General features: G+C 33.3%; 1 protein-coding gene across 24 annotated transcripts in view; it reads right to left on the bottom strand.

Annotated features, from left to right (window-relative positions):
- Positions 1 to 12,540, bottom strand: part of pHCl-1 (pH-sensitive chloride channel 1) — a 58,938-nt gene that overhangs the window by 11,573 nt on the left and 34,825 nt on the right. For 13 of the 24 annotated variants that reach the window (XR_012103158.1, XM_073083407.1, XM_073083418.1 and 10 more), the window contains exons 2-6: positions 6,923 to 7,015; positions 5,113 to 5,202; positions 2,560 to 2,648; positions 1,251 to 1,315; positions 340 to 492 (exon numbers count right to left, since the gene is read on the bottom strand). Coding sequence is in view for 21 of the 24 variants with exons in the window: in XM_073083407.1 (XP_072939508.1) it covers positions 340 to 492; positions 1,251 to 1,315; positions 2,560 to 2,648; positions 5,113 to 5,192 (387 nt within the window). In the remaining 3 variants the exon portion in view is untranslated. Of the gene's footprint in view, positions 1 to 339; positions 493 to 1,250; positions 1,316 to 2,126; positions 2,223 to 2,559; positions 2,649 to 5,112; positions 5,203 to 6,922; positions 7,016 to 12,540 lie in introns of all 24 variants that reach the window. The other 11 variants (XR_012103156.1, XR_012103157.1, XM_073083402.1 and 8 more) reach the window with 1 other exon arrangement.

Below are 12,540 nucleotides of genomic sequence, written 5' to 3'. Positions count from 1 at the left end.
TAGCAGTGACTACTTTACATCAAATATTTTTTTTATAAAATAAGTCTTACCATCCCATGGTGGTTATGGGTATCAAAATCAAATAATGAATTCATGAAATAATTGCTCAGTTATGGCCTGTAAACAAATAAGTTAAATTTGTCGATGCACTTCGTGGGTCTTGATTTGTAATTGGACTTTACCCGTAGAAAGGATTTTGGAAGAAGTTTTTTCTAGACAAGTTTTACAACACAACATCATGTCATTTACTTTACACGTACATTCAGACTACATATCCAATAAAAATAGTTAAAATATCTAAATATACACTATAGAAAAATGTATTACATTTGTACTAACTTTGAAGTCACCATGCATTATAAAATACGTATCCGGCAACCAGATATCCTCGTGGTGGTGTATTGCGTTTAGGAAGTCGTAGTGGGACTGGTTCGAATACCGCAGGCGAGGATCGTACCACTGTTGTTGAAGTAGAAATTCGACTTCGTATTTCTGAAATAAAGAAAGATATTTTTTTTTTAATTTAAACGATATAATATTTATTTTATATGTATTTTAAGGTAATTTGATATTTCTGTACCAAATCAATCATATGATCTGAAGGCCTAAATGAGATCGGCTACATAGAATTCAGTACTTTCAAGCTTTACTACATTAATAATACTCGAACAGCGCAGCTAAACTGTTATTTAAAGTTAGTGTCGTCACAATCAAACTACGAGAGGCTCCAGTAACTTCGTAGAATCATCGTTCAAACTTTGTAGAGCACGTACTAACGAAATATTTTCAACTCAAAATCGTAGCCTTTGACGTAGCACTACGAAACGTAGCAAGCTCTTTGTTTCGTAGCATAGCGCCTTTATCGAAGTGCACTATTTAAATTGGTATAATCCGCGTACAACTGCTAGTCTGCTCTGAATAAAGAAATGAGTCGCGTCGACATAGGAAATTGTATGACTACACCTGCTCGCAACAACTTCAGAGCGGACTAGCAGTTTGGCGCGGACTAATCATTCGTTAGCATTCTAATGTTACAAGTAGTTAATTGTGCCTCTTGATCACCAACGCAACGTTTCTACGTTCTATAGTTTAGTTAAAGATACTTACTAACACAGTTTAATATCCTGTACTCTTTTAAGATAAAGGTAAAAAAACAAATAAGATGTCTTTTTTTATTTGCAAAAAATAAACATTAATTTAAATAAATAATGTGTTATGTTTAAAAGTAAAAAATATAAGAAAATACTTACAAGACTAGATTCATCTGGAGATGCTAAGCTAAGAAGTAGCACACTAACATTTACGGTGAGCACACCTGAAAAGGGAAACAATAATTGTATCTAACTTAAGATTGTATAATAATCTTATATTAAGTTTTACTTACATCTACCATTATACTTGGTATTCTGGGAAATAATAGTACAACGCAAATAAAACAGGATAGTAAAGAGGTAAGCTTTGTATTCAAGGTAAACACTCTCAAATAAAGGACGAAGGCTTCATGTACAAGAAAATAATACACTCACGGCCATTTATCATGCTTCAAGAAATGAAAAGTGCTGTCTTACACGGTACATTATTTATAAAAGTTTTAACGAAAAAAAACATTTTGAATTATTCTTTTTTCATTTTTCACATTTAATAATTTATAATATTTAATGAAATAAACAGTCACGTCAAGGGAAAAGTAAATGGCAGAGCCGACTTCACAAGATATCGTAATCGTAAGGAATAAGTTTCAATAATTATACAAGTGTTTAATGTTTGTGAAAAGAGAAAATCATAGAAGGCAATAAAATAATTGAGAATGAGACATGTTAGCCGCCATGATGTTTCAACTTATTCGTTTGTCTGATACATATTAAAACAGTGAGATACACAAATCATAATTACTCGTGTGCAATTTCTACAACATCCAGAATGTGCTCATAAAACATAATCATATCATAGTATCAGTAGCTTAGGCATAGGTGGGCGAAATAAAATAGGTAGATAGATAAAGCAAGGATCCATCTAAAGTATACACAGCCTAAACATTTGAAAATCGTGCATAAAGGATATTGCAGTGGAACAAAACGCTACATTATATAGGATTTCTCTTTTCATAAACATAAAACACAACGCACCACGGTTGTGCGACCGAGGCCGGAGGGAGGACAGTCCGATAGTATTTTGTGCCAGAGAGTCGTTCGGGGATGTTAAACCACAACAGAATTCTGGATCTGTAATATTACACCACTTGAGTAATTCGGACTACGAAATGCACGCAACGTTAAGTTCTTGGCCTACAAAACATCTATAACCTTTCATTCGAGCAAAAAAACTGGCAGCTTAGGGTTTATTTACTACAGACATAGAGCGTGTCAGACGCGTGGCGTGGCAGATAATAAATATTCTGATATACAATGTGTATAGTGCGTACACAGCCGTGTAGATATGCGGTTAGACTTTAAAATATTGTAGGTATGGAATCATATAAATTTATCTGACACGTTATGTCTGTAGTTATAAACGGGCGTTATACTTATTAGCTTAATGTATGAATAAAGTTATAATTACCGTCTACAGGTGGAAGCAGTCTTTTGTCGTAGCGGGAATTTTTCAGAAGGTTGTCCAATATCTCTTTATCCGATTTCCCCGCTGCAAAGCTATCAAAAATATACAAATTAAAAAAATCTGTAACTCAATACACACACATTAGTCATGCAACAGGGGTTAACACAATACCTCCTCCTCCTCTTCAAAAGTTCCGTTATTTGCTGTTAAACATCTTGTAAAGGACTTGTGGCTTTTTTATAATATAGGAGTGACAGATGAGAAGTCCACCTGATGGTAAGTGGCTACTGGCGCCCATGGACATCTGTAATCAACCCCAGATAGGATTAGATATTCCTACCTGAGGTCGGCCACAGATGCACCGCTACCCCTGAGGATTAAGCTGGAGCGCCTCGGAAAAGTATGTCTCCCTTACCACACCCTTCAAGCCAAAACACAGCAGCGCTTAACACTGCTGTTATGAAGCAGAAATAGGTGTGACGGTAGTGCCGCTGTAGTCGAACCACAAAAGGTAAAAGGTAAATTTGACTATTAACAACATATTATTTGTAGACAGTTTATTTTAGTTCATATGAATACTAAACAAATAGTTCATTGTAATCATTCATAAATTATAAGAGTCAGCAGTCGTATTATGAATAATCCATCAATGTCGAAGCTCATGTCAGCGCGTGAGTAGGTACACAGAGTGGTAAAATTTGTATTGATTTTAGATTAGTACTCATTGTTAACTAAGTATAGTATTTCGATAAATAAACTGAAAAAAATACACATATATTTATACACTCCATATTTGTACATAAAATTACATCATTGTCATGACCATCAATATTTATGAACAACTGATTACTATCCGATGATTGAGTACGTATCTCCTAAGAATGAGAAGGTTTAAGCCACTGTCCACCACGTTAGCCAAATGCGGATTAGTAAACTTTACACATGCTTTTGACAACGACTTTTACTTTCAAGGATGTATGATGTTTTTTATCTATTTGTAAGTTGGCCAGCAGTAAAGCAAAGCGTATCCTTACTTACGGTGTACATTTACATCTATTATTATGTATGTAAGTCAATTATTTATAGTCGTGCATAATTCTCACATAACGTTCCCACGTATGACCAAATATGAGGTAATGTTCCCACGACAACCATACATTAGTAAAGATTACTCACTCCTAACAAGAAAATGTAACCAGTTTTGAGAAATTGAAATTGTCACTTCACCTATTTTTATGGTTGACAAATATTAAAGAAATGTAGTTTCTAGAGCATTTACGAATGAAACGATATTTTTCAGCACTTTTTCTTCGATTACATGATTTGCACCACATAATTGCAGATGTCGGCATTGTTCCGCGTAAATTACACCATAACAGTCGGAGACGTAACACATAGGCTGACACATAGTCCTTCAATTACAAGACGGTGAGATGTCTATACTTATCTATGACGACAACTAAACATAATTTTGGAGAATTAGGGATACACAGGATTTCATCCCTGGATGTTCAATGCGAATAGCCGACCTCACACTACCTGCTGTATCCATGAATTTATAAAGATACATAGTCTGACTACTTCTAAGATTTCTTAAGAATGCACCCCATATAAATTTATTAAATATTCTACATGGGTGAACCTTGGAACCACGGGAGCTTAACTTTCTGAGTTTGATAACAAACAATTTCAGCCAACATACACGCTGTGCTAAGATAAATGATTCAATCAAAAGTTTCCGACAACGTTTCGGGGCCAGCAAATTGTACGTCTTAACTTTATAATCAGGCAGATGTTAACTGAGTTACTCGTATATGTACATTTAATATGGGATTTTATTTCACATGTTAATTTGTATATAAGAATAATGCAAAAGTACATTTTGTATTCGCTAGTAACGCAAAATTTTTTAATTCAAATATTCTTCGAATATATAAAATAGTTTATTTGATAATAGGTATTTAGGTAAGCGATAAATGATTCATGTGTTATTGTAAAATCACATACGTATGTAGCAAGGGAAGGTCTATAAATGGAGCGAGGAACTTTACGCTCCACCGGCCGTGTACCGGTCAAAGCGTTATGTCCGCTTCGCCGCCTGCCAGTCGCCCTTTCACGCTTTTACTCATTTGTGCCATACATGTATTAAAATGAAACATCATAATACATGACCGACATTGGGGCAATTTTATTTTTACCCGACTGCGTCAGGAGGGGAATGTTTTTCGAGCGTATAAATCTAGCACGTAAACACGTAAATCTAGACGTAGGTACGCACATTAATTTAGTAACCTTTGGGACGCTCTAGAGCACTTACGGCTTGTAAAGTATATAAAAAAGGATTTAGATATTTTTCTATAACGTCAATATGGGTATCCAATAAAAGCTCGTATATAGACTTTGCTTAATATTCTTATATCTATTATATAACTGTATCACACCATTTTTTCTATAATTTGAATAAGGATATCTCTACTATTTCATATGTTACGTTTAAGGAATGGAAGGAAAAGCGTAAGTATAGGTAAAAAAGAAGTAAGGTAAATGAATTCTTACATATCGGACGTGAGCGCAGATACTCTGCTGAGCATAAGGATAAAGGCCACGGCGCGTCCGACCACGCATGACCAACCCATATTAGGACATCTGAAAACAAGAACAAAACAATTCTCAATAAAAATTTAAAATAATTTCTTTAAAGCAATTTAATTAAAAAGTCCTTTCCCTCCTAAAGAAAAACTCCACCCTGCTCGTTTGTGCAACTAAGTTCTTGCCATTTTTTGAGATTTATTCGTAAATGAAAAATAAAATCTGTCTATTTAATAATATATTCTCCCTCATTGTTTCCCACTTTTTTACAACATTTAACATAATATTTAATCACTCAGGTATTGAACAACTTCATACATAGCACCTTGACATTCCATTTTAATGATCTGTAAATTAACCTCACTTAACTTGTAAAGAAAATGTCGCTTTTTTATAGATATAAAACACAAGGTCACAATTATTTCATGATATGCGAAATGTTTAAAGTAGAAAAATATCGGGAACTTAAGCGCCATCGTCATATTGTTTATTAATCACACTTTAGCTTCTTCTTTGTAATATTTCTAACCTGTTAAGTACATTAGCTGTTGTTTTCAATCAATTTGATTTAATTTATTTAAGAAATATCGTTGCTAACTGGGAGTCACGCGATGCCCATTCAAAGCTCGGGTATTAGCTAGTAGCGTGCGACAAGGCCAGTTTAAAAACATGATATTTTTACTAAAGTCCGGAATTTAATACGTGACCTACTTTTCTAAAGTATAAAATGCTGTGACGTCAATTACGGAGTAATTAGTAACGGATGATTTCTAACTATAAACACAAACATTTTCGATACAATTTTAAGTATACCTACAGTATATATTTTTTATCTATCTATGAATTTCAACAGGTTAATTCAACACGTTAATTGCGGTTACATTATGGTTCTTTTGTGATTTATTCAAAAAATATTAAAAAAACGTTATTTCTTAGTAAAATGCTATTAATAATTAGAAAATTTAAAAATAGTAATTTTTTATTCAATTAGACTTAAAATGTTATACGTAGTTAGTTGTAGTAGTTAGTTGTAATTAGGAAAAAAATATGTCAATTTTTTCCATGGGTTTACTTTAGCATAAGCTGTAAGATAAAATAGACATTTATTTGAAATCTAAAAGTGGACCAAATGGTATTTAAAAATGCCATTCGCCAAACGCAACTGATTTTTATGTTGGCTACAAAGGCCTTTGTTGGCAAAGAAGATGAATTTGCACATTGCTACAAAAAAAGTTTAAACTGCGATTTTCTATTCATGATTGTTATACTCTTGAAGATTTTAAACATTTTCAGTTACACTTCAACGATATTTAAAGTCCAGATGAGCGAAAATTTTTTTGAGAGTAAGTAAAAGTTATTTTATACTCATTTCGAAATTGTTTACCGGCCGGTTGAAGCATGGGAAATAAAATTTTCAGCATTGAAGGGCCTTCGTGTCTCCTGGGAGCTAGTAAAGTAGATTGAACCTTTCCATCAAGTCTATCGACTTAAACTTGATACAACATATTTATTGAAGCGGACGAGACAAACATATGTTGTTTTCCTTCATTTCAGTAAGTTATTTCGTTACGATAAAAGAAATACACCAATAACTTGTGTTTGAAATTAAATAATAACTAATGCGATTTGTTTTGTAATTCGCTCTTTTTTGTTGTTACTAATATTAATAATTTATTAATATGCATACTTTAAAAAAATGTACAGAGCACTTGAGTCAACAAGAGATGCCAGAATGACAAGGTACAGCGGCATAAGGTAAGCTAGAGGAAGACGTAACCTTTCTGCTGACTGCAGAGTTTTGTCGGCATGTGGAGAGATGGTTAACCCGCCCGCGCCGTCTCACTTCTCCGCCACAACATATCGAAGTGACCTGTAACAAATAAATAATATTTTACTGTACTATTCATCAGTATGTTTATTGTTATACAACCAAATAATATATAAATGAAAGGAGAAAGGGGTTTAATCATATACGGCCTACAGGGGCATAAAAACCTAAAACATGTTTACATGAATATATTTTTTTAAGGTAAAGCAACGTAATATTTAATTTTACAGTTGTAAGCATATTATAGCTTTTATAAAAAACAGTTAAAAAGTTCTTTGTTCTCGTCAGATAATGAATTATTTAAATCTAAAACTTCAAAATATATATTTTAAAACTCAACTTAATAAATCAAGACAATACGTAGTTGATTAGCTATAGAATATAGATGTATGATGGCACGTGTATACTAAATTCGTACCTGAAAGCTCGTACCATCCAGAGACGGCTTCAGTGTTGCGGGTCTTATGCGACGAATTAAGCATATTAATAGAATGCGGTGTTTTTTTAAGATATTGTTTCTTATATTCTTCTTTAAAATATCCGATCGCGTCTGTCGGCATGCACGTTCACGTTGCGATTTTTCTTTTTTAGGCGGAAAGCGTTGGTATCATTTGAATAAAATGTAGACTTATTTCCAGGAATAATGAAATAATAAATATTTCCAGAAAGCCTAGTCAAAATTGATTCAGTATTTTCTTGGAACACATTGTAGGTACAGTTTACACAAATACTTATTTCCAAAAATGTTTCTATGGTTTTCTAGCCAATTAGCAAGACATGCAACTTTTATAATTTTGTCTAAAGAATTTTTTCACGATTATAAATATAGTGGTTAGCGTATTTTCCAATAAATTGGTATTATGTATTCCATTAATGTAGATTTAATGGCATGAAAAATTTTAAACTTTCAAATCCATTCGTTATATCTCAGCAAATTAGTGTGGCACTAACGAACTAGACTTTCTCCTACGGTAGTTAACGAGCCTGACTCGGACACGACGTATTCGAATTTTCCAAACAAACACATGTGCTTTCCTAGTTTGATTGCTTCCATTCCGAAATACGGTACTCACAGTGGTTTTAAACTTTAAACATATCAGACGACTGAACACAAAGGCTGCTAATGATGAATTAACAACTAAAGTAACAAAAGAAAATGAGACTATTTGTGGTAGAATTAAAATGACAAAAAAGGCAGTGAAAAAATGATAAGCAACTTATGCCGACGTAGTTAAATTAAAATAGTAATCTATTAGAAGTCATCTAATTTTCATTTACGCCTATTGTAGCATACCTAATAGTCACTCATACAACTGTATTGCGGTTAGAAGGCTGCGAGAGCGAGTGTAATTGTCGGCACAAGGGTCGTTTCATCTGACTACTGAGTGCCAGACAAATCTTATACGTCTTTGTTTGAGGTTAGCTATACCAACCCGTAGAGGCATTGCTCTAGCTAACACTGACAAAGAAGATAGCGCCATACCGTCTACTTCGCCGGCATGAGTGTATCTGTTGAAACAAGGACGAAACAAAAACACAACACTTGAACTCAATTTGGTTGCGCATTGCGGTCAGAATTAATTAGGGGGATAATAATACACATATTTATAATGCATTAGATAAACCTCCACTGGTGATGGGTTTTAAATTCAGTAGGTGCATTGCATGTTTTTAATAATATATTATGAAAATTTTGCGGTTACCTAAATATGATGTTATACATGAATACAGTATTTGACACACTATTTTACGTATCGGATTAAGTGAAAATACTTTCCAATAATGCGTAGTACCTTGTACATATTCTATTAGGTACTCGTATTATAATGAATATTACCTACTATTTCGTGAATATACTAACTAGTAATAAAGAGTGATATAGATATTGTTTAGTTTCAGTAAAAATCTCTATTTCATAAATGAAATTTTCATGTTCATTAATGACAGAAGGAATCTATTAATATTGAGGGGCCCTAGAAAAAATCATTAAGCGTTAACCGCAAATCGGCCGATCATTCAATAACTTACTACTAACTCATAACGTGATGCTCTCAAACTTTATTGCGATTGCTGATTGCTGAATCTTTTATCTATTTTTGTCGGATTTATTGAGGTCAGAGTAATTAATGACTTAATGATTTTTCCAATGTTACTGGTTTGAAATAATGATGTCTCAATTAATTATTTAAGTATTTTACTTTTGTCTATTTCACGTTACAGATAATTACATCTCTATTTAATTAATTCTTTTTAAAATTCTCGTTGTAAAATTAAACGTTTATTCTTGAATTTCAGACGGATATTATGTCGGAATGGTAAGTTTTTTGTTGTCGATATTTTGGCATATTTTAACATGTCTTATAGGTAATATAAACTCTAATAAATAAAGATAAGTATACTCGTAAATAAATATGTTTAAATTTAAGATATTTTAAAGAATGTTTTCATGCAAATAATACGATTCATTTTAAAAGCTTTGTTATCCGTTTCCGTCTACATTTTCCGGGCACGCTTTTACCTGTTTCCGTTTCGTAACAACCTTTAATCCTATCCTTTTTGGTTGTGTTTTTTACGACAAATTTGTTGTTGTATTGAACAAATGGTTTACAAAAATGATAAACAGACCTGAAATCATTATTTTATTAAACAAAAAATGGTCAATACCACACTTGACGCGTTTTTTCTGTCTATGGTAGTTAGAATTATTATATAAAGTATGAGTATCTTCTGATTGAGTCTTCGTAATACTTATGTGCATTATATATTTTACCGTAAAGTATTTAATTCTCATAGAAAAAAATACGCTCTAGTAGGGTCCCATGGTGTAAAAAATCTAGTTTATAACTAACAGAGGCTATGCTTTAAATTGGGTTTGACATGTTGCCAATTTCATGCCAAGTGGGTTAACATTGAATATTAAGTGAAACGGCCTTAAAATGGTTTTGTCCTCTTAATTGGAGTGGGAATAATTTCTTTTTGGCACATGTCCATGATATGTTCATTTTTTACTGAATTATGTTTCTATTAACTGGAAGATTTTTACAACGTTACAAGCATCCTATAAATAATGTGTTTATTTAAATTATAACTTTGGACGACATTAATCGCAATGTACTTTCTAAATATAGAACAATATTGGCATCGGACTAGTCGTAGAGATGAGATGCTTTGTGTTTTTTATACGATTGGCACTCTTCTACAGAATAGATGAAATGTTTTCTCGGGGGATCGTCCCTCTGTACATTTGCCATAAATCCCAGCCATACAATTAGAATGAACATCAGCTGGCATGAAGTTAATAGTAATGTAGGTTAGAAGGTTATTCCCATTATTTTAGTCCATAATGTGTTATTTGACATGTACAACGAAGTTACATAAACAATAAACATTTTACATGTAAAACCTATGAGCCATGATACAAAAACGATTGTGTATGTTCAATGACTTATTAAATATGTAGAATTACTACAGTAATTACTACGCTTATCTATTATTTTATTTGATTGACGTTATATAAGTACAATTATATTGAAACTAGTGTGTAATTTCAAGCAAATTTACCAGAAATATAAGCTGTGTTGTTATTTTAAGTGCTGCGAGAGTTTGTATACCCATCTGTAATGTTGTCGCTCGAGCGCGTCACGCAAACTTTGTTATTAGGAGTGTGATAAAAGCTAAATTAGGACGTGTACATGCTTTTGACGTGTTGTTAAATAGCACTACGGGTCGACGCGACGTGTGCCGTGGTGCGAGGGTGGCGGTGGAAAACCATTATTTAATTTATTTGTAGCTCTAACCCAAATTTAGCGCTTTTCTATAGAAGGAAGATATAAATGTTGGTAGTGCATAATAATAGCAATAAATTTACTTTTTCTTTCTTTTCTCGAGGGGAAACCTTCAAAAGGTACACGGTGTCGAGGGAGCCACACAGCGTTATGTGAGATTTTTACCGCGCTGAAAACCCCCTGTACCGTATTGTAGCCCTACTTTAGACCCGGAACTACGGGGACATGGAAGCAATAAATTTACCTATTCAAGATAGATAACAAGTAAATATCTTTGACGACCCGCGTGGTGGAGCGGTCACCATGCCGGTCTGACGCGCAGAGGGTCCCGGGTTCGATCCCCGGCCAGACAGATTTCTAAATGATGAATTAAATTTCTGTTTCTGGGTCTGGGTGTTTGTGTATTTGTTGTGTGTGTCCATAGCACCCACGATACAGGGAATCCTAGTGTGGGGCTGTGAGTGTAGAAAGCGCTTTTTTTATCTTTATGATCTCCATATCAGTCCGTATTTGAAGAACATGACCATATAATTTGAATAAAATTTTCGTTTCCATAATTCATTATTTCCGAGTTTCCACTGTATAATTACGGTATTTATATTTGGGTCACGTTTTACAAGGCGCTAGGTCCGCTGGTAATTTGTTAAGTTTGACTGCGAACTTCGGCGCAATTTCACTGCGGTGATTTGCTTTTATTTGTAAGTCTTGGTGTTCGTTAAAAACAAATTTTAGAACTGCCGTATTTTTAAAATGAACTGAAAACATTTCAAATAAATCATTACAATCGAGTTCCTGGTATTAAGCGTAGGTTGCCTTGATAGCAGATTGTTGATTTTAATGAAAAATAGATTTTTAAAAAATAAAATAGTCAAAAGCATTCTACGATCGATAGATACTAAAATCAACTATCGACCATCAACCGATCATTGAACCATTGTCGAGGTCTTTTATAATATATTCAGAGGATGACGTGGACAGGGACGATGGACGTCTACTGATCCACTCCCTCGTCGATCAATAGCATCGATCGATTGGTGTGTTGGCACATTAAATATAATGTTCGTAATTTTTGGTAGCAGTACTTTTTTCGAAACGAATGGTACTATTTTATTGACCATTAAAGATATGAACTCGTTGCAATCAACCATACTCAAATTAGCACTTGTAATATTAGTTTAGTTTATAATATACCTCATTTAGGATGATCAATTATTGTAGCCTTTGAACAATACAATATCATAAACGTACATAATATGTCGGCATTGTTAGAAAGGAACCTGGCACAAGCCGACAAAGACGAATCATCGCGTTTCCTCCATGAAATATGATTGTGCCAGATATTATGACGATGACTCGCAACTAATTACAATTGTGTGGTCACGTCAGTAACAAGTAGTGCACGCAGTTTTAATTTTAATTGAACTATTAATAGATCTACTGATTGGTTCATGGATCCAGTATGCAACACATATTTATGTCTGCTTCAGTGCTAAATAGAATATTTCACAAAATATTTAAATTCAATTTAAATATCTACTGTGTATTTTAGTCTTCTCAAATTAAAACATAATCTAGAGACCGACTTTTATGACTAATAGAAGTTTGATGATATAATTAATAATAAATAAAACATTTGTTATCCATTTTAAGCGAACCTATCCTTTATAGTAGCTGATTCAAATAATTAGAAGGAAGAGGTGTAATTACTGTAAAAACTATTATTTCGTATTTGAATTTCCTTGTTATTAATCGTTCAAAAGTTGTCGAGTGTTAATCTTGAAA

The sequence above is a fragment of the Epargyreus clarus genome, unplaced genomic scaffold, assembly GCF_041222505.1.
Source record: "Epargyreus clarus isolate Ecla_fem2 unplaced genomic scaffold, WU_Ecla_fem_2.2 ptg000019l, whole genome shotgun sequence".
NCBI lineage: Eukaryota > Metazoa > Arthropoda > Insecta > Lepidoptera > Hesperiidae > Epargyreus > Epargyreus clarus.
This window is presented reverse-complemented; position numbering and strand designations above follow the sequence as displayed.